The 24,976-nt window shown below is 40.5% G+C and overlaps 2 protein-coding genes across 2 annotated transcripts; both read left to right on the top strand.

Moving 5' to 3' along the window:
* Positions 1-4,111: 4,111 nt before the first annotated feature.
* nek9 (NIMA related kinase 9) lies at positions 4,112-18,551 on the top strand. Its single transcript, XM_080413726.1, has 23 exons — positions 4,112-4,795; positions 5,708-5,885; positions 5,975-6,030; positions 6,115-6,185; positions 6,653-6,758; positions 8,105-8,236; positions 8,349-8,459; positions 8,900-8,964; positions 9,529-9,579; positions 10,256-10,448; positions 10,765-10,909; positions 11,346-11,546; positions 11,879-11,925; positions 12,066-12,227; positions 12,347-12,455; positions 12,552-12,713; positions 14,012-14,179; positions 14,277-14,330; positions 14,602-14,786; positions 15,426-15,584; positions 15,867-15,971; positions 16,567-16,620; positions 16,717-18,551. Exons 1-23 carry the CDS (start codon positions 4,604-4,606, stop codon positions 16,891-16,893), a joined length of 2,883 nt encoding a protein of 960 aa, XP_080269852.1. The 5' UTR covers positions 4,112-4,603; the 3' UTR covers positions 16,894-18,551.
* A 5,073-nt stretch (positions 18,552-23,624) lies between these two features.
* On the top strand, positions 23,625-24,976 carry acyp1 (acylphosphatase 1, erythrocyte (common) type). Its single transcript, XM_080413727.1, has 3 exons — positions 23,625-23,714; positions 24,231-24,321; positions 24,572-24,976. The coding sequence occupies exons 1-3, from the start codon at positions 23,671-23,673 to the stop codon at positions 24,785-24,787; spliced, it is 351 nt and encodes a 116-aa protein (XP_080269853.1). The 5' UTR covers positions 23,625-23,670; the 3' UTR covers positions 24,788-24,976.

Genomic DNA, 24,976 nt, shown 5'->3' with positions numbered 1-24,976 from the left:
CTGCAGTTGTCCATTGTTGTCTTCGTGTAAATTTTGCGGGGTCCAATATATCAGCAACAGAAAAAGCCGTTTGCTTCATAATATGTGGTAAATTGTAAGACTGCATCTTAGTGTCTTGTGAAAACGAAAGAGACAGTGAGGTCTTGGTTGTGCTCCTCTCTGTCACCCTGTGTCGATGTGGCCATGCTTTTATAGCTACACGTCCAGCACACACGACCACTAGGATATCATTTACATTTCGGTTAAAAACTTTCACAAATGAACCATTATGCAGATGATCTGTCATCTGTGAAACAATTGCACGAGGTTCTCTTCCAGTGCAAACAAACACTCCACACGCTCCGGCCAGGGTTGCCATGTCCGCTTATTATAAGCGACTTTAGGCTTGTTTTTCTGTAAAGTTGCTTGTAGACTAAATATTGGTACTGTAGTCGGCTAGTCGCTGATTGCGTTTTTTTTGGGCTTGTTCCTAAAGTGTAGTTGCTTATTTGGACTTGTTTCTAAAGTGTAGTCACTTATTTGAGCTTGTTTCTAAAGTGTAGTTGCTTATTTGGGCTTGTTTCTAAAGTGCTTATTTGGGCTTGTTTCTAAAGTGTAGTTGCTTAGGGCTTGCCGTTAAAGTAGTTCTTTAGTAGTTCTCAAACATTTTCATGTCAAGGACCCCCACATTAATATGTATTTGTCTGCGGACCCCCCATCTGAAAAATATTTTATGCCAGGGCCCAGGAACCCCCAGATACAAGATTTATTTTGTTAAAATGTTTCAAAAAAATATTCCAACATTTTCAAAATGTATTCAAGATTTATTTTGGGAAATAGCAGATCTGCAAACATAATACATTGTCTATTTTCAAATAGCCAATGTATTATGTTTAAAGGGCAAAGGCAAGGGCTCGCTTCTTTTGGGCTTGTTTTCCTAGGCCTGGTTGCTTATTTCTATAGAAGAACATGGCAACGCTGGCTCCGGCCTCATAGAACCCCTGCACAGGGCTCTGCTGGGGAGACACTGTTCTGTTATTTATTACAGGGCATCTGGTTAAAATGTTCCCCTTTCTTTACAGTCGTGTAGCTTTTTGTTGTTTGTCTTGTCATTATTTGCAAACATGCGATTTTACGGTGGTAAGACACGTGAACGCTCATTGTGATGTTAATGTATGGGCTCCTATTATTGCTCCTCGTTTTGCGTCTGAATAGAATTACAATAGTTCCATTTGTCGGGTAATATAAGTGTAAGTGTAATATAATCACAAAGCACTTTGGTTTATTGAATCCCACTAACAAGTTTATTGGAGTAATTGCCCATCTGATCAGTGGCGACTTTCCCCACTGTGCCAAGCCACCCATGTGCCACAAGTTTAATTTGTATCTTTCATTTTAAACAGATCCCTGGCCAATAAGCCTATATGCCTTACTACATTATAATTGCCCTCTATATCTCAAATAAAAAAATACACATTAAATATTTTATAAATAGTTCATATTTTACTCAAGGGGGACAATGCCCATCACAAATTGATGATGTAATTTGTCCATGTGTGGTCCAGCCCTATGGAATGTATGGAATTCACATTGTTTTGATGCTCATATTAACCTTAGGATGTATTACTTTTTTTTTTTGTATGTTATGTTTAGGTTAAGTACGATTATTTGGACCACATGGACAAATGACATCATCAACTTGCAATGGGCTTCGTTCCCTTTGAGTAAAATATGAACTATTTCTAAAAATAGAATATGTAGGGTGTTTCTAATTTTAGTTATAGGGGACAGTTATAATGTATTATTAAAGCATAAAAGGCTTATTAGCCAGGGATCCATTTAAGAAACAGTTGCTGAGGGTGTTTGTGTAGGCTAGCAGTGATAGGTCTGCTACATAAGCATTAAAACTATTAGCTGAAGCTTACTGATTGTGCTTCAAAGTGAATCAAAATAATCATTAGCAATCAAAACTAACACAAAATGAAGGTGAAGCCATGATTCAAACATGTTTCATGGGTTACTCCAAAAAGGCTATATTTTAAGGAGTTTGAGAGTGTGTTGGCAAGGCAAGTTTAAGAACAAGGCAATTCTACAGTAAGTGCTTTTAACATTAAGATCATGAAGACAAAATGTTAATGAAAAACATTATGAAAGTACATTTAAATATAATTAAAAAATACTTATTAAAGAGTTAAGTAAAAAATAAGATAAGCTCAAACAAAACAGATGCAGCACAATAAATTAATAATGAAAATGAAAATAAAAAGGCAGAAGCTAAAAGAAAAGTCTTCAGAACTGAATGCTGCTTCTCCACATTTTAGTACCTTACTGGTTCATAAAGCAGACCTGCAGATGATGACCTGAGATGTCTGGATGGTTCATGATGTAACCCAAGATCAGAAATGTATTTTGGCCCTAAACTATGTAGGCTACTTTATAAACCAACAGTAGTATTTTGAAATGAGAGCAGCAGTCTCAGTCAGATCCATGTAAGGCAAGTCATACATTCATGAATCACTGAAGTGTGCCAATTCCTCAACATTGGCGGAGCAGAGGGGCAGTAGGGGGTAAATAACCATGTCGTAAGCCATAAAGATGGTGTAAAGTGCCAGCTGCCAGTGACCTCCCAGCAATAGATGCCCACAGAGGCACTGGTATTGAAAGTACAAGGGAGGCAGGCCCACCGGGACAATTAGCAGATGTCACCAGCAAACCTGACCCACTCTGACCCAGGCCTTTGTTCATCAGAACAACAGGGACATGGAAGGGACTCAGGAGGATACTTGTGGACTGAAAAGGTGAAAGATGAGAAGAAAGAGTCGAGGAGGGAACTAACACCGAATCAAATCCAAGAGATGGGAGGAGAGACCCAGAGAAAGTGCTGAAAGAAAGTGAAAGTGAAAGATACACACTCAGAAAGAATAGGCACCAATAAAGACTCAAAATGTGTGTTAAATATCTTTTATTTTATTGTATTCCTTGCATGCCATTTCCATTGGGGTGTTTCTTGTTATTTTGTGCATTTTGAGATGTCCTCCTTTGTGAGACAATCATAAAACATGAAAAATAAGCATAAAAAGTTCATGTCTGTGCAAATGAACATTTTACAATTCTTTATTATTTGTAGCTATTGCTTCATGTATTTTGGGTACACAACTGCATGGGTGTTCCAAACTGAACAACTGAGGGGTTGTATGGGGTATATAGGGTTTTTTGGGACGTACAAAAATAATAATAAAGTGGTTTCCATATTTACCTTACAAATTTAGCACAATTTAAAGTAATACTTAGAGATAATTTAGTTAATTTTAGAGGTTTAATGGGGCTTTTCCCATAACTAATTAATAACCCTCTATCCATGTGGAAAAAGGCTTTCAAAACCCCTTAATTATTAGTGCTTCAACCACCCTTAAATCCCCATTAATGTGTCCCTTACTTTTTAATGACTTATGTTGTTTTGAGCACATTTCAAGGAAATAAGTGAATAATAATAATAATAATAATAATAATAATAATAATAATAATAATAATAATAATAATAATTGATTACATCAGTAGCTACATACGCTATATATTTATTACATTTGGTTCAATGGTGTTCTTGGTCTGTCATTTGGCCCAGAATTCCTTTAGGCCTATTAACAGTGAAACTCTGCCATTCTTGTAATTTTTTGCTGTATTTGCTTGCATCATGTGTAATAATATCAATCTTTTAGTTAATAGCAGATATCAATCATCAACCTCATGGAACCCAAGGACCCCTTTATACATTTTGGCCATTTGAAAATAGACGATCTACAATCTCACAACACATCGATGTGACGTGTTGTGAGCTTGTAGATCTGCTATTTTCAAAAGATTTTTATACATTTGAAAACTTGTAGGCCTACTTTCTACTTTTGGTACTTTAGGTAAATTGTTATGCCAGTGCTCTTGTACTTTTACTGAAGTAAATGTGTATTTCCCAGACTTTTACTTGTAAGTTCTACATTGCAGTATTGATACTTTTACCTAAAGTAAAACATGTGCGTACTTTTTCCGCCACTGAATATGAACGAGCTCCTTATTGCTGCTCATGAAGATGACATGTATTCATGTAACGTGAGAGTGTTTCCGGGTCTGTGTGCATGATGGAAATAGAAAAGATGGAGTCCTTCTTGTACTGCGGTGGACTTTCACTGTAACGTTCTGCCGTGTTCACTTGGTATCTGTGGTCAGAATAAGGTCCATTGTCATCCGGTTGAACCACTAAATTTGTCTATCGCTGTCAGCGGTATAACTTTATCTGCTTTTTGCGTTGTCATAGTAACGTGACAGTACACAGGGCTATTACTATTATAAACAATGTTAATGTTTCGAACGGGATGAGCTCGCGAATGCTCTGCGTGCGACGATCTAAAGTGGCAACATTGTGACTGTTGTGTGTGAAGTTACTTGCATTGTTCTTCGTGAGACTCGAACGCGTTATGCCGTGTTTATGTCATAGAAAACAGCGATTTTACTGAGTAGAATTGACATTTATGTTCATGCGTTGTCGTATGCGACTATAGCGGTTTTTCAAGAAATAGTTGCCATTTACAGGCCTTGTTTATATCATAATCAGTGTTGCAGAGTTTATGCAGACATGTCACTTGAGGATTACGAGAGACATTATGCGTCGCTAAACTCAGATTTGGGTAGTGATTGTGTCGCCAGTGGACGATCCACCACGCCTGGGACTGTATACAGCGGCGAAGAGGAGAAGTTGCATTACATTCCTATCCGGATTCTGGGGAGAGGGTCGTTTGGGGAAGCGACCCTTTACAGGAGAACAGAGGTAAGAATAGTTCAGTTTGATATCATAAAGATCTGTCTCACGACATACTGTAGTACAGGTTCAGGGGTCTTGAACGTTTTTCAGGCCAAGGAGGACCCCCTAGCTGAGAGAGAGAGAGATGAAGCAGGGACCCCCTCTATATTGCATAAAATTGTGTTTCAGATTAAACTTAATTTTTTTACTTGGTCTGCTCCCTTTTCCCTCTACACTAAACCTCTTTGCCAAAAATAGTCGATCTACAAGCTTACAGCGAGGAGTTGTGAGCTTGTAGATCTGCAATTTTTCTCTGCCCCCCTGTAGTAACTCTGAGGACCCCCTAGGGGTCCCGGACCCCCTGTTGAAGACCCCTGCTGTAGTATGTTGTCTCATTGTTGTGCATGAGGTGAGGCCACTGTGATTCTTCCTAGCTGTGTTTGTATAATAAAGTTCTATTATTTTCCAAATAAGAAGCATGTGCCAATATTATTGGGACTGATTTGGCATTTGACAACAACTGCAGTGGCTTTCTGTTCCATATCCTTGTGAGAAATTCTTGTGTCAGAGCGAGATGAATGACACCCTCAATACCTCCCTTCAATTGAAAGACAGTAGCCTTGGATCAAGACTATCATAGATGTATTTTATTGATTTAGACATTTATTGATTTTGACATTTGCATATCTATGATACGAAAGTAAAAGTCAGACTCGATAAAATACATCTATGATAGTCTTGATCCAAGGCTAGAAAGACAGATATAGGCTGCTCAGCTGTAGCCTAAGCAGTAAAATCCTAAATTTAATCGCAACTCTGAGTCACAATTAACACAATTAACATTAACACTGATGATTTATGGTGTAGCCTACTTATGCACTATTACTATATAAACTATATCAGACATTAAGGTTAATTCCTTCTATGTAATGTTCCCAGGACAACTCTCTGGTGGTTTGGAAAGAGGTGGATCTGAACCCCCTCTCGGAGAAGGAGCGCAGAGATGTTATGAACGAAATAAGCATCCTGTCCATCCTCCAACACAACAACATCATAGCCTACTTCAACCACTTCATGGATAAGAACACCCTACTCATCGAGTTGGAATATTGCAATGGTATGAACCATATCTCGGCTTTATTTGAGCGATTAGCTTCGTTGTTCCACAACAAGTGTAAAAGTTATTGTATGACTGCTGCCTTTCAGGAGGAAATCTGTATGAAAAAATCACCCAACAGAAGGGGGTGCTTTTCTCGGAGGAGGTATGGAACTGTACAACACAAGTATTTTATACATCAATGCTTGGTAATACAATATGTCTTCATCATTGTTCTTATGGTTCTCAGATGGTCATATGGTACCTGTATCAGGTTGTTTCAGCCGTGGCCCACATTCACAAGGCTGGGATCCTGCACAGGTAAACCGCCCATGCCCTGTTTTAAGTTTGTACTTTTATTATTCTTTTATTATATTATTACGATCATTTTTTAGTTGTGTTAGTTTTTATGATATTTGCCCCACTGATAATTTTGTGACTTAGCCCGTAGTATTTTGGCCTAGTACCCAGGCATGCAATGCTCAAATGCACTCTATTTCATTGACGTGACGCGCACGTCGCTTAACACCTACACTGCAAGTCACACAACGGACAATTGATATGCATCTAGGCTTATTCCTATGTTAATTCGCTAGGTGTGAGTCGGGAGCCTTTGAAAACTTTGTTGAGGTGCGAATTTAAAGTAGTTTTAAATCTATGCGTGTGCCTGCGTGTGCTCCTGGTCAAATAGGTTCCGGCACGGCGTGCAAGGCCGTCCAGTGAGCATTGCACCCCTGCTGGTACCACTATGTTTTCTCACTTTTCTGTCCCATTCCCTTATCTCATAGGGATATCAAAACGCTCAATATTTTCTTGACAAAGACCGACCTCATCAAGTTGGGTGATTATGGACTTGCAAAGAAGCTCGAAGACCAGTTTGAAATGGCTGAGACCGTAAGTTTAGATTTGTTGCCCAATGCCCATATTAGCAAGGAAAATATATCCTTTTCGTTGTTGTTAGGTCATCGGGCGCAGAGCGGTTGATGTCAAGCCTTCATACTTCATTGTATATCAAACAGCGAAAATAGTCCATCTACAAGCTCACAACGCATCGCATTGCAACGCGATGTGAGCTTTTAGATCTGCTATTGTGAGATGTCTCACGAAATACTGTAGTACAGGGGTCTTCAACGTTTTTCATTAAAAAGATAATTTAAGTACACAATTAAACGTGTGGAATGGTTTATCAATCAATCAATCAATCAATCAATCAATCAATCAAACATGTCAGGTAAAAACCTCATATGTCCAAAACTGTTACTTTTCAGGAAATGGAAAAAATAACCTGTGTTCCAATGTAGTTTTTATTTAGTTACAAGCTCTTGTTAATACTTTTCATTGGTTCAATATTTGTAAAACCCACAAGTTTTTCAAAACTAGATTGTCGATCAGCCATTTTTGCTACTTTTGTATGACACTGTACAGTATGATGTTAATTTACGAAAAACATAAAAAGTTGAAATAATGTTTCTGCCCAATAGCAACGATATGTGAAGTATGGACTAATTACAAGTTACAACAGGCCCTTTTACATTGGCCCATGCATGTTAAGCCCACCCACATCACCCCGAATAGGTTACATGTTTAGTATTGTGAAGGGCTAAGTGATTATTGCACAGTTTAATTGTTATACCAATCACTTGAGCAATAGAATAAATCCAGCTATCAACATAGCAGTGGTGATGGAGTGCAGGCCACTCATCACGACTAGGGGTATCATGAAAATCAATCGAAATGGAGAATTATCCATCAAACTGAGCAAGAATCTAAAGTCAAATTGCTATCAAGAGCTTGAATGACATCTGTTGTCTTAATGTGCACTGTGCACACTGCAGTTAAAAGAAGAGCCACTAGATGGCAGAAGGATACTTTGTAACAACAGCTTCAGTTTACTCACCTGTAAAAAGCACCAGGATTAGAACTGTCCTCTTATTTCTGCAGTGTGATTTAAAAAATAGTTGAAGTTGAAAGTGAAATTGAATCATGGATTTGGAGAATTGTGACACCCCTAATCATGAACATATTATGTAGGAACCCCGTCTGATAGGAGGCACATTATTAGAAGTGTCAGCAACTGTCTGTTTCTAATTGTCTGTTGTGGCCTTGGCTTGGTGCTATTGTGGTCTGATGAGGACCCACAAGGATTACAACAGAGCGAGTCAGAAGGACTATATGAGTCTGTAGTGAATTTGCTTAATTCAGATTAATTGAGTGTTTTTTCTTTCTGTTTGTCTTGGTAGTGCGTGGGAACCCCATATTACATGTCACCTGAACTGTGCCAGGGTGTGAAGTACAGCTTCAAATCAGACATCTGGGCCATGGGTTGTGTCATCTTTGAAGTCTTAGCTCTAACCAGAACATTTGATGCAACGGTGGGTTTTTTATTTGTTAGTAGAGTTTGAGACTGATAATTTCATAGAATTACTTTAAAATTATTGTCGGTATTGTTATAATGTATTCATTGTCCTGTTTCTGTCCATCTAGAATCCTCTAAACCTGTGTGTGAAAATAGTCCAAGGCAACTGGACTATGGAAGTGGACTCAAATGTTTATTCTGCTGAACTTATCAAGCTGGTATATAAGTGCCTAGATCAAGTGAGTGAATCAGACTTTTGAGAAATAAACGGCTCGATGCATGAGCTGAAGCTGATGTTTAACATAATGCTTCGCAAAAGTTAACCTAACAGTGTAAAATGTCGGGCTGAAACTATCGATTATCTCCTTGGTGATTGTTCTGTCCATTACTTTTTCGATTAATTGAATAATCGAGAAGCACGTTTTTCGAAGATAAAAAAAAAGACTTACCGCTTAAGCCCTATTTTATATACCGTAGTACAATGGCAAATATGGTGATAATATCCAATATACAAGCTCATAACGTGTCATGATGTGATGCGTTGTGAGCTTGTAGATCTGCTATTTTCACTTTATTTATTTTGTATTGTATAGATTCTTTCTAATAGTCGATTAAATCGATTGCTTCACTGAACTGTTGCACCCCCATGTAAAGTGACTGTGATCGATTCATCTCCCAGGATCCTGCACAGAGACCCACAGCTGATCAGATTCTGGACCAGCCCATCATTTCCTCCTGCAAACAGTAAGTTGGTTGCCAGGGAGAGAATGTGGTTAACATCAGTTAAAGCTGCACTGCAGAATATTCACACTTAACACAAGTGTTTTTACACTACTCGTACCAAATCACTGAAGTTCATTGCTGTAAATACACAGCATTTCATTTGGGTCGATGGGCTGAGTTAAAGGTGCAGTAAGTGAAATATTTTTGTTAAAATAAGCGCTCCCAAGACGGCAAACGGGTGACGGCTTGGGACAGATTTGACCAAACAGCAAACGTTTGACGTCTCGTGGGTGCCCGCGACGGCACATTTTGACTAGGACAGACAGGGAGACCCCTGTTACTGAACACACACTACAGCAATGATTACTATCTGAAGGAGCTTCAACTTTTTTACAAAAACATTTGTGTTTCAACTATAAATATCACTTACACTACCTTTTAATAGCTTTTCCCTCATGTGATTTAGACAATCATATTAAAAAACCTTGCCTCGTGCAGCTTTAACTGTGAAAATGTAATGAATTATGTTGAAATGCAATTAATAATGTTGACATGCTTATTGTTTGTCATCAATCCCTCATACAGGGAGCTAGAGGAACGAGTTGCCTTGCTTAATTCTGCAATGAAGAAACCAAAGTAAGTTGACTTCTACAGTGGACCATCAGTGTTGTTGAGGATAATGAGTTCAAAACACTTTATGTAATAATAACACAATCTGGGAACCCATTCGGGTTTACTAATAACAACACTACATGTTTAAGGCAGTGGTGCTGACAGATTGAGAGATAAGTAATAACATGACTTGCATTAGTATTGCATTACTTTTACAAATTGGGTATTTTATTATAGTTACTATATCAAGTATTGCATTGCTTTCAGAAACACTTATTTATACTTTGTAAGCTTCTAATGAATTCATGTTTCATTCAAACTAGTGACGATGCAGTTTGTCTACAATTTGCAACCCTACCATTCGGAGTTACTTGTGTTTCATCATGACATTGAAATGTAGGCTTCTAAAATAGCATTTTAATACCAACAACATTATTGTGGTATTGATATTTCATATAGCCTACTCTCTTCCATTTAATATTATGTCTAGTCCTTTTGCACTTAATTTGAGTCTGTTTTGAGAAAACTTACATTACTTACAGATTACAGTATTGTAATCTGTATTATGTCTTTTTAATGTAATGTGTAATATATTTCATTTTGAAAGTAACTTCCCCAACACTGGTGATCATATTAAGTCAACATTTACACTGTGTTGTGTGTTGTTTCCTTATGGAAATGTTCTTTACCTGCATTCTAGGCTGAGTACAGCGACAGAGAGCCCTGTTGCCGTGGTGACCACCCGCTCCAGGGAGGTGTACTTCTGGGGCGGGGGGAAGTTCACCCCACAGAAAATGGACTCGTTCAAAGGGGGAAGCATTGCCCAGCATGTGTGCGCAGGAGAGAGTCACTTTGCAGTGGTCACGGTGGAAAAAGAGCTCTACACCTGGGCTGTGAGTGAATTGATCCATCTCTGTTGGACAGGTGCTAGTATGGTGGTATAAATCAGTGGTTCTGGGGACCCACAGGGTTCCTTGAGGGGTTCCAGAGGGTCGCCATCAAAATGAGTAACTGTTAACAACTTCGTCAAAATAGCGAAAATAGCCAATCTACAAGCACACAATGTGTCACGATGCGACGCGTTGTGAGCTTGTAGATCAGTTATTTTCGCTATTTTCGAACATTCATGAAAATGTTCGAGGTCCGAGGCTTAATAAATATCGGTTTGTGGGTCCTTGAAAATGCTCCTACTCTGCTCTCTGTTGTCAGAATGTCCAAGGAGGGACCAAGATGGTGGGCCAGCTAGGTCACGGAGACCAGGCCTCGTACCGGCAGCCAAGGAAGGTGGAGAGCCTGCAGGGGAAGGCCATCCGACAGGTGGCCTGTGGGGCTGATTTCACTGCCTGTGTCACTGGTGAGTGAGAACTAGAGTAACCTAGAATAAATTCCTTAGTGATAGGGCGTCTGGATGGTGACTAAAGTAGAGAGAAAATATTAGAAAGGTTTGTGGGTGATGTCCCACAAATGTGTAGTACTGCTAGGGGACCGAATATATACCCTGGAAGACCCCGGTCAATGAAGTAGGGTTTATTTGGTTAAAAAAACAGACATTTGTAACTAAAACAAGTGTCTCCAAAAAAAGACAGCAAAACAGCAAAATTATAAATTAAGCCTTATTCTCAGGGGCCCATGAAACTACAGGCTACACACACTTCTGTGTGATGTTGTTGTCTTATCCTTGGAATCTTTATTCTAGCATCAGATGGCAGCTGCAAATACAGCAAAATGAGATTAATCTTATTTAATCAAACAAGGCCAATGTTTGTGACTAAATCCGCGTGTGTTTGTAGATGAGGATCAGATGTACATGTTCGGATCGGACTACTACGGCTGCATCGGAGTGGAGAATGAGGAGGGCATGGAGGTTCTGAAGCCGGTCCTTCTGGAGTTCTTTGAGGAGCGTCCTGTTCGCTGGGTGTCGTGTGGAGACAATCACGTGGTGGTCCTGACTCACAGTGGAGATATATACTCCTGGGGCTGTGGAGAACATGGTACAGAGCAGGGCTATTTCCCCAGTCCCTATTTTGGGCATGTTATTATAGTCAAGAAAATTCAAACAATATCAAAAAAATTCAAAGATTTCCAAAAATAGCAGATCATCTACGAGCTTGTAGATGAGCTATTCTCACTATTTGTGCTTAAGTGGTTAAAACTGCATGCAGATTTTAAATGATTACACTCTGCCAAACTCTGTTTTTGTGGTACTGGCACTAACCAGCAGATGGAGCCAGTGTTCCTTCCTTTTGATGTACAATGAAAGTTCTGATCCACAAACTGTTTTTGGTTGTTATCTTTTATTGATTTCTATGATCTTCTGCCACAGGGCGTCTTGGCCTGGACTGTGAGGACGATTTCTCTTCTCCCATGCAAGTAAGACCATGTTCATATTGCTATTATGTTGCTATAATATTTATTTGAAAAAAAGAGGAAAAACATGTGTAGCCAAGACAATCATATTTGTTCTTTCTACATTATGATGTCCTACGTTTGGACTGTATTTTTCCATCAAGGTGGAGCTCCCTAAAGGAGCCATCATGTCCTCTGTGTCATGCAGCAGTGATGGAACCTTCTTTTTGACCGAGGCCGGGAAGGTTTTGGCTTGTGGGAACAATGAATTCAACAAGCTTGGCCTGAATCAGGGTATTTCTGGCCTCAAAAACCAACTTGGAGAGGTACTTTGTCATATTATAATTACAAACAATCCATCTCTTTAAGAGAGATTAATGTCACAACCATGACCTTGTTAAGTCAGAATTGCCATTTCTTAAAACATATGTTTCTGCTCCATCAGGGCTACCAGGCGATCCCGTATACCACCACACTGACCCTGGTAAAGCAACTAGCCCGGTTCAAGATTCTCGTCATCTCCCCGGGGAAGAGCCATACTGCCGCTATCGACGGTATTGCAAAAGGGAGTCTCTTTTTCCGGAGTGTAAAGTTGGAAGTGACATTTTGATGTGATGAATAATAATTCCATATGATCTTTGGCCTTTCAGAACGGGGTCGACTGATCACCTTCGGCTGTAACAAGTTTGGCCAGCTGGGAGTGAAGGACTTCAAGAAACACCAGGGTGTCCAGCTCCTGGTGGGACCATTTGGAGGGAAGGTCGTGACCAAAGTGTCCTGTGGAGACGGCTTCACCATTGCAGCCGATGAGGGTTAGATATAATGTTATTTTAGTTTTTTCTTTCTTTCTTGTAACCACTTTTAAGCCCTATACACTTCTTTGTAGGACGAACAGTGAAAATAGCCAATCTATAAGCTCACAACGGGTCGCGCTGCGTGATTTTTTTTGGACATTGTAAATTCACATTGCCCAACCCTGAGGGCCTGTCAATAATTCATGTGTGCACCATGTACAGCTCACGGTTGCTGAACCTTCTCTCTGGAGGTGGAAGCAGAGGCAGCAATGAAATTGCTAAAAAAATATTTTACCCTGAACTAACCTGGCAAGTCAACACAACAGTCTCACTGTACTTTCTCCAAACTGTATTGTCCTATGGATGGCCCTGTAGCCTCCAGAGTAGTCTTGCATAGCCAGCCTCTCCGCAGCTCTGCCTACTCTCTGCCTTTCTCAAGTAGAGTGGGCGGTGCTGTGAAAGGTCTGGCTATGCGAGACTACCTCCAGAGCAACAATACAGTACACTCTGACATGGTTAATATCAGTCTCTGATGAAGGATATTAGACTGGAACGCACTCATCTCGGGCTACTTTAACACATTGAATGCCAATCGCGTAGATCTACGCGAACCTATTTAAAGCCGCAGCGTGCCAATCGCGTAGATCTACGCGAACCGCCGATTCCCATTGAAATTTCCCCAGGTGCACTTTCAGAATTTTTTTGATCCATTTCCGTTTCCGGTTTGAGGACCGGAAACCAAATTATTCGGGTTCCGGTTTTTTCGATCGTATCCGCTTCCTGTCTGGGATCCTGTTTAAAACTCGATTTTCTCGGTTGTTGTTTTTCTCCTCGCTGATCACTGTTTAGCGTTGATCCGCTGTATCTTCAAGATGGCGGCTCGGATTTGGAAACTGTTTTCGCTGGCCGTTTCTCACAGATCCGCTGTGTGTTTAGAACCAAATGAACGCGCACTTTTAACTTATTTAGCGAGGTCTGTGGCGACATGAAAAAAACAACAATAAAACGCTGGCACTGGTGAGTACATTATGAGATTAAACTCTGGCATGGAATGTGTTAATAAATCATCTGAAACCTGCATATTTTTGCATCTGTGCCCATTTCATAAGAATTTGGAGTCTCCCATTGCTTGCTGAGGAGCACAGTCAGTTCAACAGTGTAGAATGACAGACACTATGGGGCGTATTTCACTATGCAGTGAAACGGCGCAATGGGATGACATCGAAAACAGTCTGTGTCCCCGGGATGCTGTTTTGGCCCTGTGACAGTAGTGTCTTTGGATCAATATGAGTTATATTTCTGTGTCATCCTGGCAGACAATCAGCTCTTCGCGTGGGGGAATGCAGGAAATGGCCGCCTGGGGATGCCCGCTGACAAAGGCTTTGGCTCAGAGGTTTGCCCTGCATTACCCAGGCCCATCTTTGGTTCTCTTCATTATGTTCCAGACCTCTCGTGTCGTGCATGGCACACCATTATCATAATGGGTAAGTCATCACCTCCACTCACCCCTACTGCAGAAAGCTGGCCACAGCTAGCAGCTTATTGTTTAATATAAACGGTAATCTTTGTTCCCCTTTACAGAGAAAGTTCTCAACTCCAAGACTATTCGCTCTAACAGCAGCGGCATTTCAATAGGTAATTGCAAATAATTTTCAATGAGCACCACTTTGTGTATTGCTGCTAATGCTTCTATCTGTGAGCCAAATAATCTACTGAGCTTAGTCTGCATTTTCGTGTGTGTGTGTGTGTGTGTGTGTGTGTGTGTGTGTGTGTGTGTGTGTGTGTGTGTGTGTGTGTGTGTGTGTGTGTGTGTGTGTGTGTGTGTGTGTGTGTGTGTGTGTGTGTGTGTGTGTGTGTGTGTGTGTGTGGGCGCACATGTATATATGCCTGGTTGCGTTTTATTCAGGAGTGGGCCAGGAAGCATCTACATCCACGGTGGATCTGGACATGGAGCCGGGCGCAGCGACAGCGTGCCGTGACCGGGTTCTAGGGGGCACAATGGAGGCTGACACTGAGGGGCTCCGCATGGACACCTCTATGATGTCACTGGGAAAGACTGGGGACAGCTCCTGTCCCCTCTGGCTTAGAAAGGTTTGTTCCCCTAAAACCACAGAATGCCATTTCGGAAAGCTTAATTCAATCTACAGGGACATCATTGGCCAGATTCTGACTACTGCCATTTTGCTCTTATGTCTCACTCACACCACCTGCCTGAGTTTGATGTAAGTGGACACCATGTGAACAAAGCGCTCGGGTGGCGCAGTGGTTAAAAAGTCCCTGCCCACCACAACGGAGGTTGTGGGATCGAATCCACCATGGTGCATCTGGCTTTGTCTATGCGAACACAATTGGCCCGTGTTCGGGGGAGGGAAGCCGGGCAGGGGGGGTGATATCGGTCATTGCATGTACTCCTACGGGCTGGGGCGGGGCAGGGAGTGTGTGGGGCGGGAGAAGTAGGACGCAGGCCCTACGTCCTCCCGGCGGGGGCTCCTCACTGGCAGGTGAGTCAGTAGGATACAACAGCAGTGACAATACAGTAATGTGTGTGGGGTGGAATGAATTGGCGTGACTTCTAAATTGGGGAGAAAAAGGAGGTAAAAAATAATTGGCTACTCTAAATTAAAATTAAAATTAAATTATTTTCTTGGTCTAAAAAAAGGTTTCTAACATCTAGTCTCTAAATAATGGTCTCTAACGTCTGACTATCTTCCACTGTCTTTCCCTGCACAGGAACTCCAGGATGCAGAGTTCATACCGATGCCCGTGGATTCCCGGGGCTTCACACAAGACCCGCTCTCTTCATGCAAAGAGAGTGTGACTCTTCCCTACGATGAGCTTCAGGAACTGAAGGCTGCAGCAGCTGCAGCTTCCCCTGAGAAAGGCCTCTCTGTAATATTAACACACCTGATGCTTTTATTATGTTCTCATCTTCTTGATGACATTGTACGACATTTGCCCGTACGTAGCTGTCAGTATCATATAAGTAAATATGGATAAGAAGGTCTGAACCTAAGTCTAGACTGTAAATTGGACAACTATACCAGACCAGTACAAAAATCCATGTTTCCATAATAGTAATGTTCTATATTCTTATCTATTGATATCACCATATGTTTCAGTATGCTGTGTAACTTGCATTAAGAATGTTTCATTTCTCCACTTTGTCCACAGACTAAACGAATGGAATGTGATAAGGTCAATGGGTTGGAGGAGGCTGGAGGCTGTAGGAAAGGAGAATCCATGTCTTGCTGTAAAGCAAGCAGTGTGGTAGCACAGGTCTGTTCTACGCACACACACACGCACACACACACGCACACACACACACACACACACACACACACACACACACACACACACACACACACACACACACACACACACACACACACACACACACACACACACACACACACACACACATGCGGAGGTTGCGTTCAGATATACATTCTCTGGCGGTTTGAATATTCTTAGCGCTGCTCACTGGGAGCACCCAGAGTGCACACTGACTGCTCTGAGTGAAAAGCCGGGTTGTTCCGAGCGTCTGAACAATGGCAGAGTTTGTCATTGCAAAATGAGAAGGTTGCAGCGTGTTTGGTACTCTGTCTAGACAGTATTCAACACACATCTACGTGTAACAAAACAGGTAATAAACATTTTTATACTATGACTGGAACAGATTCTCAGAGCGTATTTTCCGAATGCACGCAAGTACACACATGCATACACTATGTACACACACACACACACACACACACACTGGTTTTGGTGTTTACGTGTATGTGTATGTGTATGTGTATGTGTATGTGTACACGCAAACACCAAAACTAGTACAATGTTTGAGTTAACAGGTTTATGCCTTATTGATTTACAGCTGCGAGAAACAATCAGTTGCCAAGAAGTCAAGATTCAGATGCTTGAGAAGCAGGTGGGATGTTCTTCTCCAATGCTACTATAAAACCGTCTTTGACCCATTTTGTGTCGGCTGGATGACCATAGTATGTGTGTTTTTTTCTCCGCACAGGTAAATGACCAACTCAAGGAAAACGAGAGGCTCTGGGCAGCCATTGGCAATCTAACGCTGAGAGAATCGGACAGTAACGGGCTGTACCGCTCGGGTCGTGCGCTTGATGATGGTGGAGGAAGAGGAGGAGGGGGATTTACAAACCATGGGGGAAGATCAGCAGGGGCTAGTCCGTGAGCTTAAACCTGCAGATGTCCTGATTACTGAAGAGGAAGACAGAGCTCTTTGCACCACACAGGATATGCCTGTTGGGTGGTGGAGACTGGGCTTCAGTCTGGGGAGGACTAAAGGCTAATTTATACGGAGTGACTGTGTAGCTTGACGAATATGACAGATTTGAAGAACACAGCTTGTTTTTTCCCATTGAAAATCCGTTGTTTTCGCCGAGTGACAAGGTCGTGCCATGAAGCACATTATAAATTAGCCCTAAGTCGCCATGTTTTAGGGATGTCGGAGATGAGATGCAGAACTCAGTACTCAAATATTACTTAACACAAGGTAGGCTCATGTCCACTCACAATGTGTTACACCGTACACACTTGTTATGCACTCAATGCATGATTTTTTTATTTAAGACAATACTTTGTACGTATGTCTCGTTTGTACACATCAATAGAAATGGGTGCAGTGATCTGGCTATGCAGTAGTTTTCACAGACAGATGTTGGCTGGATTCAACATTAATTCAAGTGACCCTGACAACTGTGACAGGCAATCTGACTACAGTATAGTGTTACTTAGCAATGTGAATTTAACAGGGTAGTACAGCATATCAAAATAGCAGGGGAAGCATTTTTACTAATATATAGGCTAATACAGTGTAGGTTTATTATATTCGGCTCTTGAAATCTGAATGATTTATCATGCTATAAGAATGACAAAAGCTTGGGTGACCGACATAATGTTCACATTTATCTCATTATTCATGTCAATGCCGTCATTCAATGTGAAAATATTACCTTTTTAATCACTTTATTTTGGATTAACAATTAATGTGATGAGTCAAGATGCCAAATACAGTATAGACTTACAAACTGTCTTGTATTGATATTAAATATAGCCTATTTCGATACAAAGCCATATTTTAACTTTCCTTTGCCGATATTTACTTTTTTGCATGTTGCTATATTTACAAAAGGCGTTTATGTGAAGCATAAGACTACTGACTAATTTCTGACTCATTTTATCATTGCCTTAAATTCTTGATTAGTGTTTTAAATCAATGATGTCTTCTTGGTGACATGTTGTATGAACACTTGAATAATGCTTAGACTGTGCTAAACGGTGCCTTGTGAGACATGGTATACTGTGGTCTACCATGTTTCTGTACTGTGTGGACTTTCACAAGTTTTTTTTTTTACTATGTTATTTGTCTTTGGTACTTGTGTATGTTTCTGAAAAATGTGTTATGGCCTTTTTGCATCATTTGGGAAACCATAGTATTAATCACATTTTGTGTATTTTTCAGTGTCTATTATTTGGTTTTAGGCTTATTTGGGGTGTAGACATTATAACAAATAATTTTGAAACAGTATTTTATAAGCTATCATGTCTTGGTTCACAGCTGTAATATCAGACACTAGAACTCTGGCAATTTTTCCATTCAGTGCAATCAATGCAAATGTATTCATGGTCAAAGTGCCTTATCATCCCATTGAAACTAAAAACAATTTAGTGCAAGTATGGCAATGTATGAATGTTTTTTTACAGTTCGTTTTCAGCCTTAGCATTTCCTTTTAAACCAAATATTGAGTATATGTTGCAGTTGTCTATATGATCGCCATTTCACAGACACACTGTTATTATATGCTTTGAGTAAAAACATAAAAAAACACATATTTGCTTGTGTCAGATTAATTGATTGTCGTTCAGAATCAGAAATATCTTTATTGCCATTTGCCAGATGTGTTTGCATATATAGTAGGAATTTGACTTTATGTACAGAGTGAACAGCTGTTTGCAGAAGTCAAGCAGAACATTATACATAACCATGAAACATAACAGACAGAACCTTACAAGTACAGTGCTGTAGGCAATTGCAAGGTACCAATAATACTGTAACATGTAGACAGTTAAGTACTCAGTAAAATCCTCAGTATGTACACATGGAAACAAAGGGACTATATACTATATATATTATACAATATTGACCTTAAAATAGGTTCTAAACTAGTAATACCACATCATGGTTGTATGCCTCCACCAACTAGTTGGGGTTTATGTCCGTGTTTGTCCAGACTCGTGGTATATGTAGTGAATGAAGACTGAAGTCATTTAAAGGGATACTTCACTTTCACATAAAATAAACATTTAAAAAATATATTAAAAATAAATGAAAAAAGTAATGGAAAAATCACGGCCCCCTCACGCATTAGAGTGTCCTACTAATGTGTGAGGGGGCCTTTATTTTGCCATAACTTCTTTCATTTTTTTAAAATATATTTTTTTAATGTTTATTTTATGTGAAAGTGAAGTATCCCTTTAATGAACATAATTTTGTGAGGTCACAGTGACCTTGATCTTTGACCACTAGTTCATCCTTGAGTCCAAGTGGACGTTTGTGCCAAATGTCATGACATTCCCTCAAGGTGTTCCTGAGATGAGATATCACCTTCACAAGGTTGGAACAGACGCAGTGACCTTGACCTTTAACCTTAGACCACCTACTACTTCTAATCAGTTCAGCCTTGAGTCAAAGTGAACATTTGCACGAAATATCATGCAATTTCCTCAAGGTGTGTGTTTCTGACATCACGTTGGGACAAGGTTGTCGGCTGGCGGACAGACAGACAGACAGATGGACGGACGGACGAATGGATGGTCACACCAGAAAACATAATGTCGCTGATCGAGGCATAGGCTACACAAGTTACACAAACACACCAAAGAAGAATGTGGGGCAAAATAAAAAACTTCATAACTGAAATGAATCGTAACCGACATGAAAACACTATTTGCGACAGCGGGGAGGTGGAGGGCGACTTCTGATGTTCTGGCACATTGGAATATGTCGCTCTGCTGAGTGTGGGGCAAACCGACGTGTACAGTGAGGGCAGGTCACGTAGTCGGGTGCCATCTGGGCTACGGGCTGATGTTTCTGTCTCCGTTTGCTCTTCATCTGGAAAAGAATCAAGGTTGAAATTGAAGGTTGAGCTTTGGAAGGCATTGATTAAATGGAAAACAAATGACACGTTTTTAAATTTGAAACTATGTAAACTTATATAGTGTATGCTGCCCTCTTGGCCAGGCCCCCTTGGAAAAGAGATCGAAATCTCAATGTGGTATTAAACTGGTTAAATAAAGGATATATAATAGCCTATAGAAAGATAGAAAGAAAGAACATTTTAAACACAAGATTTTGAAATGTATGTTCAATAACTGCAGCTGAAAGGTTGTTGGCCTAACAGTACCTCTGGCGTCTTGCTTCTTGTGTTGTTCTTCAAGAACTCCTCATTTTGTGTTCCCTTGGCCCTGTAACTGTGCATGTCGTAAACTTTGCGTTGAGACTGTTGGAGATTTTTGCAGACTGTCAGGTGCTTCTCTAATCGTTCAGCCAAAAACTTTCTACTGCAGATTCCGCAAGGGACAAGCACAGGCTGCTTGGACGAGTCTGGTCTCTCTCTGAGGCTGTGCTCCACCTCATCTCTGTTGGTGCGGTGCCGTGACCTTTCCTGATTCCTCTCTTTGTTCAACTCAATGTCCTCCTCGTCTTCCTCTGATATCCTCTCAGCTTGTCCTCTGCCTTTGGTTTTCTGTCTTCCACTGTGTGAATTATCTCTTGTTCTTTCCCTTACCTCACTTTTTTCTTTCCCCCTACTACTTTCTCTGTTCTGTTCTTCCGCATCTCTGCGCTTTGTCTCCCTTCTTCTGTCTGGTTCGCCGTCCTGCTGTCGTTGATGCCCCCCAGTGACGTCCTCAGCTCTCTTGTCTCTTGTCGGCTGTTGCTTCTTCACAGTGACCCTCTCCGTTCTGCCTCCTCGCCTGTCCCACTCTTCTTCACGTACACTCTTATTCATATCTTTGTTCCTCTCCACTTGCTTCTTCTCTCTCTGCTGTCTCAAGTCCTCTGGCGTCTTCTCATATCTGGTCATCTCTGTGCCTCTGACTGATTCTCTACTCCTTCTCTCAGCAGGAGGTGCCATGGTTTTTTTCTGCCTTTCCTTGTCCTGCTCTAGTTGTCCGCTGTTGTGCCTCTCACTCTTTAAGTCCTCACCTGAGGCAGCTCTCTCCCTTTGGATATTTTCTCTCAATTTCCCCCCAATTCGGCATAGCTTCTCATACATTATGACCTTTGTGTTAAGTATTTCTTCTTCAGTAGACAACCTGTTCTGGGATGTAGGAACATCTCTGTCATTTGAAAGAAGCTTTCCTTCCCATTCCAAGGGCTTTTTGTTGCAGTGTTTGCCACTGTACTCATTATTAATGCCTCTTGGCTGTGGAGCAGAGGATCTTTCTAATTGATGTGGATTGAGCGAGCCTTGTGTTCCGAGGCAGAGAGTTCTTCTGTGGTAAACAGGCTTCACTGGAAATGGCATGTCGACTCTGTCTTTATGAACTGGTACTTCTGTGGAAACATTGCTTTGTCTTACAGAGTTGTGCTGCCTTTGACGACTGGAACTTGACTGATCAGACCTCTCATCTGTTTGCTGTTGCTGCCATGTTTTACTTCCCATCCTCTCTTGGTGTCTGTTATCCGAGATGAAGCTGCCCAGGTGCTCCATGGATTGGCAGGAGATACTTGAGCCCTCTTTGGACTCAGGTGACTGTTGGGAGTTTTTCCAGGAACACTCCTACAGACAAAAGAAGAAAAAAATATTTACTGATGTACAGCCTATCCAGTTACACACTGTTGAAAGCCGGCTGACACCGTACATGTATCAGTCTCATATTCACTGGTGATAGTCTGTATATATCCATTCATATAGGGCAGGCAATAGTTATATCTTCATGCGTATATTCATTGTTATAGATCGTACATTTATACTTATATTTATTGATATAATATACATGTTAACTCTATCTTAACTCTAACTCTAAGTCTATTTATTTTATTTTTTACACCAGCACATTCCTTGCAACAAAACCGTTTTAGAGACCGTTGCAGCGGTCTGGAGTCTGGACTGACCAGTTGCAGACTGGTGCCATTTGGGGATAATGGCTGCAAGCAGTTGCAAGCAGTTGCAAGCAGTTGCATTGGTGTGGACTGGCCTTTACATATACCTATCCTGTGTTTCAGCTTTATTACTGCTGTTGCTTCTATAACAGTGGAATTACCCCAAGTGGATCAATTAAGATCAGTCAGTCAGTCAGTATAGTTATCTATCTATCTATCTATCTATCTATCTATCTATCTATCTATCTATCTATCTATCTATCTATCTATCTATCTATCTATCTATGTGTACTTTTGTCCAAAGCCAGACATTTCCAACTTGACATGGCTTATTGCTGTTAGCTTGTTGTTAGTTATAGATAAATTCACAATGTCACAACAAATCAAGTAGCTAGTTGGTAGCTAACAATAGGCATTAAATTTCAGTATCTACTTACAGCTCTCCCTCTGACACTTACTTGTTCTCAGGTGTAGAATTCAGCCTCCAAGTCCACTGTTAAACACAATCCAATGATTATCATTAGGAAATAAATAAATACAAAACATTCAGTTAATTGCAATGTGCTGAATAAAAAAAAACTGCTTGCTTATGAACTGCAACAACCTGTCCTATGTTGTTGACGTTCGTTGCCTAGAAACAAGGCGTTGTAATAACGTCCTCTGATTGGTCTACGTGACTTCTGGTAGCAGAGACCCGTATGTTTCAAACGTAGAAGAGTGACAGACAGCGTTGCCATGTCTGCTGTGCTTATTATAAGCTACTTTGGGCTTGTTTTTCTGTAAAAAAAAAATTGCTTGAAAATATTGGTGGTTGCGCTGGTTGCATTTTTTAAGGCTCGTTTCTAAAGCGTAGTTGCTCATTTGGGCTTTTTTCTTAATGTTGTTTAAACATTTGGTTCTCAAACATTTTAATGTCAACCCTCAAATTAATATGTATTAATTTGTGCCAGGAACAATTCAAGCTTTGTGTAAAAATATTCCACATTTTTCACATTTTATTGTCTCCGCCAGGCCGTAAGGCATGGCGAGAGAGGGCATGGCGAGAGAGTATGTTTTACCCCCTGTCCGTGTGTCCGTGTGTCCGTCCGTCCGTCTGTCACCAGCTAATCTCTGGCACCGTTGGCCCGGTCGCTGCGAAACTGTGCACACACACTCCCTGGATGCCAATTCAGAACATTTGCCCCAAATTTTTCACATGGGCCTGTTATAGCGCCACCAGGAGGCCGATTTGTGCAAAACCAATTTCTTTATATTACTCCTACAGATTTTATCCAAAGGTCATGCAAATCGGTATACAGTATCTCTATAGTCATGTGATCAACACGGATGTGTCCGATTTCCCATATTCCATCCTCATTGGCTAAGGCTGGCTTCCAAAGTTTGCAGGATTGCTCAGTTTTGAACTAAATGCCTCAAATTATGCACTCAGCTTGCGATTTCCGTGAAATTTTACACGCACATTCCCACTAGGCTGAGGAAGAAATGCCACCCCTTTCACATTGGCCTGTTATAGCGCCACCAGCAGGTCTAATTTAGCTAAACACATTTTTGGAACAAAATGCCTCAAATCATGAATGCAGTGTCCGATTGTCGTGAAAGGCCTAAGAAGAAACGGGCACCCTTTTCACAATGGCCTATTATAGCGCCATCAGGAGGCAACAATAACCTACCTGACCTGGCGGAGACCTGTGCTCCGAGGAGCACTTTTTCTAGTTCAAGATCTTTTTGCTTCTTTTGGGCTTGTTTTCATAGACCTGGCTAGACCTTGTTGCTTGTTTGTCTCGCAAGTCGCAAGATCTGGCAACACCGGTTTCGAACATAGAAGCAAGAGAAACGAGCTGGATGGTCATTACACAGCTTACTCTGTTCTTACTCCTCACATTTAGGTAAGGATTTGTTTCATGTTGCCAAATGTAATTGTTTCATGAATGAATACAAAGTCTTTGTTCTTTAGCTCGGGATACTTTTGAAGTGATTTTAAGTGGTCTATTCTCGAGTCATTTGATGTAGGGGGTAATCAAATAGCTAATGGCTAATGCAAACTGCAAAGCATAGCCTGTGATAGAGCGTAACCTGTCAGATGATCTATAGTTTTTTTTTTATCACACTCACTGACTATTATCACTAGATTCTAGATTTAGATTTTTAACAGTAGTGAAAGGAAAATACCTTTAATTATGTCTATGTTGTTGTTTTATTTTATTGTATTATTATTATCTGTTTGTGGATTCATAAGTGTGATATTTAATATGTGAGTATTTAAATATGTGATATTTGAGGGGGGTCCTCCTGATGTCTGTCTGGATGTATTTTGCTCTGTAAGAATAATAAAAATAAAAACACACATTATCACACCATCAGCAGCTTAAACACACCATTCCTGTTTTATGTTCTCTTTTTAGGTCCATTATGTCCTGTGATGAAGACCTAATTTCAGTGGATTATGAAATATTTGGTAGAGTGCAAGGGGTATTCTTCAGAAAATACACACAAGTGAGTTATCTCTCTCTCTCTCTCTCTCTCTCACACACACACACAAACAAACAAACAAACAAACAAACACATATTGAGTTAAAGCATGACTGAAACATGTAGATTAGTTCCACCTTCTTTAGACTTGTCATTGGGACAAAACCTCTTTAATTCAGCTTGATGAAGAAAAAAAGACAAAAAGGACATCCCAGTCAAGAGGTCCATCTGTCTAATGATCTTTATGTCTAATTCACTTTGTTTGATTTTTCAGGCAGAAGCAAAAAAGCTGGACTTGGTTGGCTGGGTGCAAAATACGGACGAGGGAACCGTTCAAGGGCAGATGCAAGGCCCAAGCTGTAAGGTGAAACAGATGCAGGAATGGCTGAGGTCCACTGGGAGTCCGAGCTCCAAAATCACAAAAGCAGAGTTCAAGAATGAAAAGAAAATTCAAGCTCTTGATCATTCGACCTTTAAAATAGTTCGCTAGATTTTATTTATGTTATTTATTTATTTATATTTATTTTTTATTGAATGGAATGTACTGTATCACATTGGCTGAACATTACAGTATTTTTAGCCAACATGAAATGGGGGGCGGGGGGGGGGGGGGTAAATACAATGAAATATAATTAAATGCAATAAATAATACATCAATAAATGCATAATTTGGGCTCTA

Source organism: Gymnoscopelus braueri (assembly GCF_963280865.1).
Source record: "Gymnoscopelus braueri genome assembly, chromosome: 19".
Taxonomy (NCBI): Eukaryota; Metazoa; Chordata; class Actinopteri; order Myctophiformes; family Myctophidae; genus Gymnoscopelus; species Gymnoscopelus braueri.
The sequence above is the reverse complement of the archived record's forward strand: the minus strand, read 5'-3'. Positions and strand labels throughout refer to the sequence as shown.

Excerpts from the sequence above, each read along its gene's own strand:
- acyp1 (XM_080413727.1), top strand. The coding sequence starts at position 23,671 with ATGGTCATTACACAGCTTACTCTGTTCTTACTCCTCACATTTAG. Across the intron at positions 23,715-24,230 it reads TTCTTACTCCTCACATTTAG|GTCCATTATGTCCTGTGATG; the intron begins GTAAGGATTTGT and ends TTCTCTTTTTAG. Across the intron at positions 24,322-24,571 it reads TCTTCAGAAAATACACACAA|GCAGAAGCAAAAAAGCTGGA; the intron begins GTGAGTTATCTC and ends TTGATTTTTCAG.
- nek9 (XM_080413726.1), top strand. The coding sequence starts at position 4,604 with ATGTCACTTGAGGATTACGAGAGACATTATGCGTCGCTAAACTCAGAT. Across the intron at positions 11,547-11,878 it reads CTGGGGCTGTGGAGAACATG|GGCGTCTTGGCCTGGACTGT; the intron begins GTACAGAGCAGG and ends CTTCTGCCACAG. Across the intron at positions 14,331-14,601 it reads CAGCAGCGGCATTTCAATAG|GAGTGGGCCAGGAAGCATCT; the intron begins GTAATTGCAAAT and ends CGTTTTATTCAG.